Raw genomic sequence first — 9,874 nt, 5'->3', positions numbered from 1 at the left:
CTTCCACTTTCCTAGTTCTACGTTCTTCCCCCTCCCTCCCCTCGCCAGGATGGACACTCAAAGTTAACCCATTATATGCCCCGCCCCCTCCTCTTCTCAGCGGCGATTGGTTGGGAGGGAAGGGGGGGAGAATGTAGAGCTACGAAAGTGTGAGAGGAGCGGGGCAGGAGGATGAGAAGGGGCTGCTTCTGGCGCTGCGTACCCCCCCACTCCGGAACAGGAAGTGGAGGCCGTGCCCCTTCCTCCCCTTTTCCTCTCTCTCTCGCCCCGTCCCCCACCTCTTTCCCCGCCTGAGGATCCGAATGGAGGTGGGGGGGATTTGGGGGGAAGGAGAGGGAGGGGGGAGGGGGGGAGAGAGAGAGACCAGTGGGGGGGGTTCCCTAGAGATATATTCACCGAAGGGGGGCGAGGAGGGGGCCTCTCTCCTGTAGGGGCGGGAATCTTTAGTGGGGCTTGTGTGTGTCTTTGTAGGGAAAAGTCAGGGCAAGGGCCGCCTCTTTGTGTGTGTGTTTTCCTCGCAGAGTCCCCCCAGGCTCGCCTCCCCCCCCCCAGGAAACCCCTTTTGTTGGAAAGCTTGGGGAAAGGGGGACTTTTTCTGGGGGAGGAGGAGGAAGGAGGGAACTGCAAGCGGGTGGGTGTACGGGGTGTGGGGAGAGAAGGAGGGGGCAGAGAAATGGGGCTTTAAGGAAGGAGAAAATACTGGGTCGGCTGGGGGGGGAGGGATGTGGATGATGATGATGATGATATTTCATTTCTATGCCAGAAGGCTCCAGAATGATTTGTCGTTTCCTTCTTCTCTCCCAAGGACGGGGTGAGACTCACCTGATGCTTTCCAGGCTTTTCTCTGCATGAAAAGGCAAGAATCCGAAGCCCCCCCTAAAACCTGAACGGCAGGTGAGATCCCTTTCATTCTTTGAGATCAGGTGCGACACTGTGTTTGTTTATTTCTTAAACGATAACCCTATGATTAGCAGGATGCGAGACTTTGCGAAGCTGACATCAGTATTTAAGAGAATTTTAGCCCAATCGTAGCAAGCATCGGGAGCGTTTGGAGAGCGCCTTCCAGCAGACCTTCCATGGTGCCTGGTGAGGGCCAGAGGGGCCTCCGAGATGGGGCGTGACAGTGCAAAGGAGACTGAGTTGGTGTGAAATCCCCATATTCTGAGCTTCCCTTTTGTGCCTCTTCTGTCAACTTCATTCTGTCGCCCAGTTATGCAGGCCTCTGGTTTGTGAAAGCAAAGACACACTGTCAGTTCCCTGGCCGAGTGGAGGTTTCAATCTGGGTTGCGTGAGTCCCAGTGTTACTGTCTACAGCAGTGCTTCTCTGAACATGTGCAGAGTGTTTTTGTTTTGTTTCCCACTCCTGCTTGGCTCAACCCTGTGGACACCAAGAACAGATGCTGTCCGTGAGATTCCAGCCCTGGACAGCCTAGCATGCCCCCCCCCCGAATTTCTCCTTTCCTCTTTTGTGATTGAAGAGGGTGAAGTGACTCCTGCATGTTGGGATTGTTGGAGAGGGAATGACGGAAGACAGCCTTCTTCTTCTTCTTTTCCAATCCTCTGCCCCCTCCTACTGGAATTTCTCCTTTCCTCTTTTGGGATCCAAGAAGGTGAAATGAAGAATTCACTCCTGCATGTCGAGATTGTTGGAGAGGGAAAGATGGAGGAGAGCCACCTTCTTTTTCTCGCTTCTCTGCAAGAGTAGACCTTTTCTTCAAATCCATGGTGTCTTTTTGGAAGGTTCCAGCCAGAAATCACCCTGGCACCCTCGCTGGGTGTTTTAGTGTTTGTGTTTAGTCGTTTAGTCGTGTCCGACTCTTCGTGACCCCATGGACCAGAGCACGCCAGGCCCTCCTGTCTTCTACTGCCTCCCGGAGTTGTGTCAGGTTCATGTTGGTTGCTTCGCAGACACTGTCCAGCCATCTCATCCTTGGTCGTCCCCTTCTCCTCTTGCCATCACACCTTCCTAACATCAAGGTTTTTTCCAAGGACTCTTTTCTTCTCATGAGATGGCCAAAGTACTGGAGCCTCAGCTTCAGGATCTGTCCTTCAAGTGAGCATTCAGGGTTGATTTCCTTTAGAACTGATAGGTTTGTTCTCCTTGCAGTCCAGGGGATTCTCAAGAGTCTCCTCCAGCACCACAATTCAAAGGCATCAATTCTTCGGCGGTCTGCTTTCTTTATGGTCCAGCTCTCACTTCCATACATCACGACAGGAAAAACCATAGCTTTGACTATTCGGACTTTTGTTGGCAAGGTGATGTCTCTGCTTTTCAAGATGCTGTCAAGATTTGTCATCACTTTCCTCCCAAGAAGAAGGCGCCTTTTAATTTCAGGGCTGCTGTCTCCATCTGCAGTGATCATGGAGCCCAGGAAGATAAAATTTGACACTGCCTCCATATCTTCCCCTTCTATTTCCCAGGAGGTGATGGGACCAGTGGCCATGATCTTAGTTTTTTTGATGTTGAGTTTCAGACCGTTTTTTGCACTCTCCTCTTTCACTCTCATTACAAGGTTCTTTAATTCCTCCTCACTTTCTGCCATCAGAGTGGTATCATCTGCATATCGGAGGTTGTTGATATTTCTTCCGGCAATCTTAATTCCGGCTTGGGTTTCTTCCAGTCCAGCCTTCCGCATGATGCATTCTGCATATAAGTTAAACAAGCTGGGGGACAATATACAGCCTTGTCGTACTCCTTTCCCAATTTTGAACCAATCAGTTGTTCCATGTCCAGTTCTAACTGTTGCTTCCTGACCCACATATAGATTTCTCAGTAGATAGATAAGGTGGTCAGGCACTCCCATTTCTTTAAGAACTTGCCATAGTTTGTTGTGGTCCACACAGTCAAAGGCTTTTGCATAGTCAATGAAGCAGAAGTAGATATCTTTCTGGAACTCTCTGGCTTTCTCCATAATCCAGCGCAAGTTAGCAATTTGGTCTCGAGTGCCTCTGCCCCTTCGAAATCCTGCTTGTATTTCTGGGCGTTCTCGGTCCACATACTGCTGAAGCCTACCTTGTAGGATTTTGAGCATAACCTTGCTAGCGTGTGAAATGAGTGCAATTGTGCAGTAGTTGGAGCATTCTTTGGCACTGCCTTTCTTTGGGATTGGGATGTAGACTGATCTTTTCCAATCCTCTGGCCACTGTTGGGTTTTCCAAACTTGCTGGCATATTTAATGTAGCACCTTAACAGCATCATCTTTCAAGATCTTGAATAGTTCAACTGGAATGCCATCACCTCCACTGGCCTTGTTGTTAGCCAGGCTTTCTAAGGCCCACTTGACTTCACTCTCCAGGATGTCTGGCTCAAGCTCAGCAACTACATTGTCTGGGTTGTCCGGGATATCCACATCTTTCTGATATAATTCCTCTGTGTATTCTTGCCACCTCTTCTTGATGTCTTCTGCTTCTATATATTATTAATATTATTATAAATCAACTATATTTTCCCATCACTGTCTCTTTGGGGAATCCATGCTTTTTTCACAATACAGTGGGCCCTCAATTTACAACGGCCCTAGTTGTGAACGTTTTGGGTTATGAACCCGATCTCATCGCAAGTAGCAGACCCTACTTGCGAACCCAGATCGCGTTATGAACCCAAAAGGCAGGGAGAAAGGGCGAGAAATTCAAATTTCCTGTCCTTCCTCCCTGCCTTTGGAGATTTCAAAAGGCTTCCTCCGATGTTGGAGGAAGCCCTTTGAAACCTTAGAAGACAAAAAGGAAGGGAGAAAAGGCAGGAAGTTCAAACTTCCCACCCTTTGTCCCTGCATTTTTGGCTTTGAAAGCAAGCCGGTTGGCCGGGGAGAAATTGGCACCCTCCTTTCACCTGATGCTGAGTCCCCTTCACGCTGGGTTCAGCTCAGCTGGCACGAAGGGGACTCAGCATCAGGTGAAAGGAGGGAGCCGATTTCTCCCCAGCAGCCCGGCTTGCTTTTCCAAATGAGGCATGGGTCTTCCTGGAATTCTGCTGGGAAGAAAGCTTGCTTGCATGCAAGTGAAAAATGGAGTTCAGAGCCATGTCTCTCTTTGTGCTGAGGATTTCTGTTGGGAAGAAAGCTTGCTTGCAAGCAAGCAGGTGAAAAATGGAGTTCAGAGCCATGTCTCTCTTTGTGCTGAGGAATTCTGTTGGGAAGAAAAACTGCTTGCAAGCAAGTGAAAAATGGAGTTCAGAGCCATGTCTCTCTTTGTGCTGAGGAGTGTTTTTCAAGGTGTTCTGTTGTCTGAAAGGTGTTTGTTCCCTCTCTCATTTGCTGTCCCTTTCCCCCCCCTAAACGGTCCTTGTCTTGTCTTGTCTTGTCTGAAAATGTGCTTTTCAATGAGTTCTGTTGAAAAAGTGTCTGTTCCCTCTTTCCATCCGTCTTTCCTTTCCTTTTTTTTAACCTAAGTCATCTTAGGTTAAAAGGAAAAAAAGAAAAAATAAGAAAAAATTCTGCCCCTAATGGTAGGAACGGATTAAGCAGCTTTGCATTAGTTCCTATGGGAACTAAGGATTTGAGTTACAAACCACTGCATGACTTAAGAACCAAAAACATCCTGAACAGATTAAATGGTTTTCAGTGCATTCCTATGGGAAATGCTGATTCTGCTGACAAACTTATCAGATTAAGTTCATAAGTAGAGGGCCTACTGCATGACAAATTTTTCAAATGTTGCCAGTAAAACCTTCAGGAGATTATGCTCTGTGCTACATTCTCAAGACATCTTTTTTTCCTTATCAGGTAACAAACTAAATGACCAGAATTATACAGAGGCACTTCTTTTGGCCCAGAAAAGAGTCAAGTGTGAAGCCGGGAAGAAAAGATTAGAAAAACCCATCAGCCAGAGGAGAAACAGCTTAAACACCTGAAGTGTGGAGATACTGTAGCTTCAGACCAGTGCCACTAGTTCAGTTTAAAGAAATCACCCAGGAGAGAAATCATACAAAAACATGGAATGTGAAAAGAGTTTAAGCGGGAGAAGAAATCTGCGTTCACTTCAAAGAACTCACACAGGGAAGAAACCGTATGAATGCATGGAATGTGGAAAAAGCTTTAATCGCACTGATAATCTTAGGTCACATGAAAGGACCCACACTGCGGAGAAACCACATAAATGCATGGAATGTGGAAAGAGCTTTAGTCACGGTGGTGCCCTTAAGTTACATCAAAGGATCCACACTGGGGAGAAACCAAATAAATGCATGGAATGTGGAAAGAGATTTAGTCTCAGTGCTGGCCTTAGGTTACATCAAAGGATCCACACTGGGGAGAAACCACATAAATGCATGGAGTGTGGAAAGAGCTTTAGTCGCAGTGGTGACCTTAGGTTACATCAAAGGACCCACACTGGGGAGAAACCACATAAATGCATGGAATGTGGAAAGAGCTTTTGTCAGAATGGTCAGCTTAGGTTACATCAAAGGATCCACACTGGGGAGAAACCACATAAATGCATGGCATGTGGAAAGAGCTTTAGTCTAAGTGGTGGCCTTAGGTTACATCAAAGGACCCACACTGGGGAGAAACCACATAAATGCATGGAGTGTGGAAAGAGCTTTAGTCGCAGTGGTGACCTTAGGTTGCATCAAAGGACCCACACTGGGGAGAAACCACATAAATGCATGGAATGTGGAAAGAGCTTTAGTCTCGGTGGTGACCTTAGGTTACATCAAAGGATCCACACTGGGGAGAAACCACATAAATGCATGGAATGTGGAAAGAGTTTTAGTCGCAGTGGTGACCTTAGGTTACATCAAAGGACCCACACTGGGGAGAAACCACATAAATGCATGGAATGTGGAAAAAGCTTTTGTCAGAATGGTCAGCTTAGGGTACATCAAAGGATCCACACTGGGGAGAAACCACATAAATGCATGGAATGCGGAAAGACCTTTAGTCGCAGTGATGCCCTTAGATTACATCAAAAGATCCACACTGGGGAGAAACCACATAAATGCATGGAGTGTGGAAGGAACTTTAGTCGCAGTGGTGACCTTAGGTTACATCAAAGGATGCACACTAGGGAGAAACCACATAAATGCATGGTATGTGGAAGGAGCTTTAGTCTCAGTGGTGGCCTTAGGTTACATCAAAGGATCCACACTGGGGAGAAACCACATAAATGCACGGAGTGTGGAAAGAGCTTTAGTTGCAGTGGTGACCTTAGGTTACATCAAAGGACCCACACTGGGGAGAAACCACATAAATGCATGGAATGTGGAAAGAGCTTTTGTCAGAATAGTCAGCTTAGGGTACATCAAAGGATCCACACTGGGGAGAAACCACATAAATGCATGGAGTGTGGAAAGAGCTTTAGTCGCACTGGTGACCTTAGGTTACATCAAAGGACTCACACTGGGGAGAAACCACATAAATGCATGGAATGTGGAAAGAGCTTTTGTTTGAATGGTCAGCTTAGGGCACATCAAAGGATCCACACTGGGGAGAAACCATATAAATGCATGGAGTGTGGAAAGAGCTTTAGTCGCAGTGGTGACCTTAGGTTACATCAAAGGATCCACACTGGGGAGAAACCATATAAATGCATGGAGTGTGGAATGAGCTTTATTCGCAGTGGTGACCTTAGGTTACATGAAAGGATCCACACTGGGGAGAAACCACATAAATGCATGGAATGTGGAAAGAGCTTTATTCGCAGGGATGCCCTTAGATTACATCAAAGGACTCACACTGGGGAGAAACCACATAAATGCATGGAATGTGGAAAGAGCTTTAGTCAGAGTGGTCAGCTTAGTGTACATCAAAGAAACCATAGAAATACAAGAGATGTTGGAAAGAGCTTTATTCAGAGCTCCTGATAAGAAGGCGTAAGGAGCTCATGCAATTTTGTCCTGGTTTCCACTGGAAAGAATAAACAACAGAATGCTGGCTGTGATGATGTCACCTGCCTGTCATTGCTATGGCTGGAGTTCATCTGCCTATAGCAGGACAGGAGGTGGGACTTCAGAGGGAGGAGCTAAGGTATATAAGGGGGAGTGAATGATGTGTGAGTTAGATAGGGACTTGGTTAGGGTCTTGTTAGGGACTTAGGGCATGTGCAGGTTATGAGGTACTGTGTTAGTGAAGGTCTGTGTGAGAATGTGTATGAGGGGATACTTTATTATATTGATTGCCTTGTTTAGTTATTACAGTGATTTACTATTACTTATGTTGTAACAATAAGCAATCGTTTTATTTTTAAAATCCATACCATTGTCTGAGGAGTCAGATATGTGTGTGGTTGGTAGCAGCGTGTAAAGTGTGTATGTAAGAGTGATGTGACACCTCCTTTGTGACGTGAGAGGAGGCTGTCACACTGACGTAATGCAAAACTGAGAGAAAAGAGAATAAATGGAGTAGATTTTGAAGTGCCTTTTGTGATGTCTTTTACTTCCATCATTAGTTAATGAGAGATCACAAAATAGACGTGGGGCATTGTGCTAAAAAATGAAAATAAGCATATATTGTGCAATAGAAGCTTTTAGAAAATTAGTGTAAATAGAGAAAAGGATGGATTTTCTAGGGCTAACTGATGAAAGAAAAGCAAGTTGTGAAGAGAGAGAAGCTGTCAATAATTTATTAGGCATCCTTCAGTCTCGAAAGACTATGGTAATGTGCTCTGTATGGAGGACTTGGAACAGCGTGTAGTGTGGCTGAGGAGGCCGATTCTAGAGTGACCATCCCTTCCACACTGAAGACAAATCCAATCTGTCCCCTGTCCAGCTCCGATTTTGCTGCTTTTGTAACTGCCTCTTTGCCTCGGCCTGCTGGACAAGGGTTTCTTCAAATTGGGAGAGGCCATGATGCACCGCTTGCCTCCAGGCTGAACGGTCAGATGTCAAGGTTTCCCATCTGTTCCTAAGGCCTTCAGATCCCACTTGCAGATGTCCTTGTATCGCAGCTGTGGTCACCCTCTGGGGCGATTTCCCTGCACTAATTCTCCATACAGGAGATCTTTTGGAATCCGGTCATCAGCCATTCTATGCTAAAAATTCCAGCTCGTTCTAGGACTACTCTGTTTGGAACTTTGTCCTGCCAAGTGATACCAAAAATGCGTCAGAGGCAACGCATATGGAACGTGTTCAGCTTCCTCTCCTGCCGTGCACAGAGTCCAGGACTCACTGCAGTACAGGAGTGTGCTCAGGACACAGGCTCTATAGACCTGGATCTTGGTATATGTCATCAGCTTCTTATTGAGCCATACTCTCTTTGTGAGTCTTGAGAACATGGTAGCTACTTTCCCAATGTGTTTATCTAGCTCAGCATCTAGAGAGAGTATGTCAGAGATCATTGAGCCAAGGTACACAAAGTCATGAACAACCTCCAATTCTCATGTGGAGATGGGGCGGTCGCGGAGGGAGGGAGGCAGAGCTGTGGGGGAGGAGAAGAGACAGAGAGGGGGGTCATTTCTCCAGGAAAAAAAAGGGAAAAGGAGCCCATATGGCAAATCTCCCCCAAGGCTGGCCTTTTGCTTCTTCTGAGTCCCCCGCCCTTTGTGTGGGGCGGAGGGGAATGTCTGTCTGTTTGGGGGGGGAAGCGGAGTCCAGAACCCCCCTCTGAGCAAGGCACCCATGGGGGTGGGGGGCGGTCCTGGGTTTCCCTGCATGGCAACACCCCACCCCATCCCACAAAAAAATCACACCTTTTCCCTTTGGGTTTTCAAAGGGGAAGGAGAGAAAGGGGCCTGACTCTCTCCCCACCCCCACTCAAGGGACCCCCAAGGGGAGGGAGAAACCCAAATTCAACATTCCCCCCAAACCCACCCACCCACCCCATTCTGTCAAATCTTGGTTAAGGTTGCAAGTCTTACAGGGTGGGGCTGGGCGTGGGAAGCGAGCCTGATGGGGTTGGGAGGAGGACGAGGAAGGGGGCTCAGTCTCAAAAGCATCTTTGGTCTAAATTTCAAATTCCACCAAAGAGCTCACTGCCTGGAAAACTCAACCATCCCAAAATACCGGCAGGCCTTTTCCGGAGCGAGATTTAACTGCCTTCCATCCACAGTTTTAGAGGGACGTTACCCTATAAAAATCGACTATGGCCCTGTAACTGTAATGATAAAGAAATTGAAACATTAGAGCAGGCATCTCAAACATGCAGCCCGGGGCCCATTTGCGGCCCGCCAGATGATAGTTTGTGGCCCACGCGCCCTCTGCTGTCAAGAGTCAAAAAAAGCCTCGCCTTGCTCGGCGGCTCTCTCCGAAGACAGCACCTCTTGCACCCTCCATCCAAAACTGCAGCCTGCCAACCAGCTCACCTGTCTCCTGGCTGGCAGGCTGCAGTTCCAGATGAAGGGTGCAAGAGGCGCTGTCTTGGGGGAGAGCGCCACCAGCAGCAGCTGCCGCCACCTCTTCCAGGGAAGTGGCTCTCTGGCTCTCTTTGTGTCTCTGCACCCCCAGCACCAGCCCGGCCAGCGGCAGCCTCAGTGCCTGACAGTGCTTCCTCCTCCTCCTCCTCCTCCTGGTTCAGCCGCCTCGGCTCTAGAGGGTGCTTGGGCTCGCCTCGCAAAGTTTGCTCCTCTGTCGTGGTGGGGGTAGCTGCTGCTGCTGCTGCTGCTGAGTGAGCTTTTTTGAGGGGGGCCCTCAGCGGAAGGTTGTTGGACCTCCATGTGTGTACAACCTTCCGGCACTCCCTCCCTTCTCTGTCCTGCTACTCCTGCTGGTAGTAGTGAAGAAGGAGCCAGAGGGGGTTGTGGCTGGTGACGAGGGCTTATGCGCCCCTCCTCCTTCTCCTCAGAGCCTCAGCCACGCTAAGGAAACTCCTGGGCGGCTTCCTCAGGCTCTTGCTCCGCTTGGTGGAAAATCTGATGCGGCCCAGCCTCACCCAGACTCTGCCTCCAGCGGCCGCCAGGTAAATTGAGTTTGAGACTCCTGCATTAGAGCATGTCTTTTTCATAT

The 9,874-nt window shown here is 48.1% G+C and overlaps 1 protein-coding gene across 3 annotated transcripts in view; it reads left to right on the top strand.

The window, feature by feature from the left end:
- Positions 1 to 7,348, top strand: part of LOC144587218 (uncharacterized) — a 31,886-nt gene extending 24,538 nt beyond the window's left edge. The window contains exons 1-3 of one of the 3 annotated variants that reach the window (XM_078387069.1): positions 180 to 308; positions 806 to 894; positions 4,722 to 7,348. In XM_078387069.1, coding sequence (XP_078243195.1) covers positions 4,931 to 6,799 — 1,869 coding nt within the window. In that variant the 5' untranslated portion in view covers positions 180 to 308; positions 806 to 894; positions 4,722 to 4,930 and the 3' untranslated portion in view covers positions 6,800 to 7,348. Of the gene's footprint in view, positions 1 to 179; positions 309 to 805; positions 924 to 4,721 lie in introns of those variants that run through there. The other 2 variants (XM_078387071.1, XM_078387070.1) reach the window with 2 other exon arrangements.
- The last annotated feature ends 2,526 nt before the right edge of the window (positions 7,349 to 9,874 follow it).

Source organism: Pogona vitticeps, chromosome 2 (assembly GCF_051106095.1).
Source record: "Pogona vitticeps strain Pit_001003342236 chromosome 2, PviZW2.1, whole genome shotgun sequence".
Classification (NCBI taxonomy): domain Eukaryota; kingdom Metazoa; phylum Chordata; class Lepidosauria; order Squamata; family Agamidae; genus Pogona; species Pogona vitticeps.
This window is presented reverse-complemented; position numbering and strand designations above follow the sequence as displayed.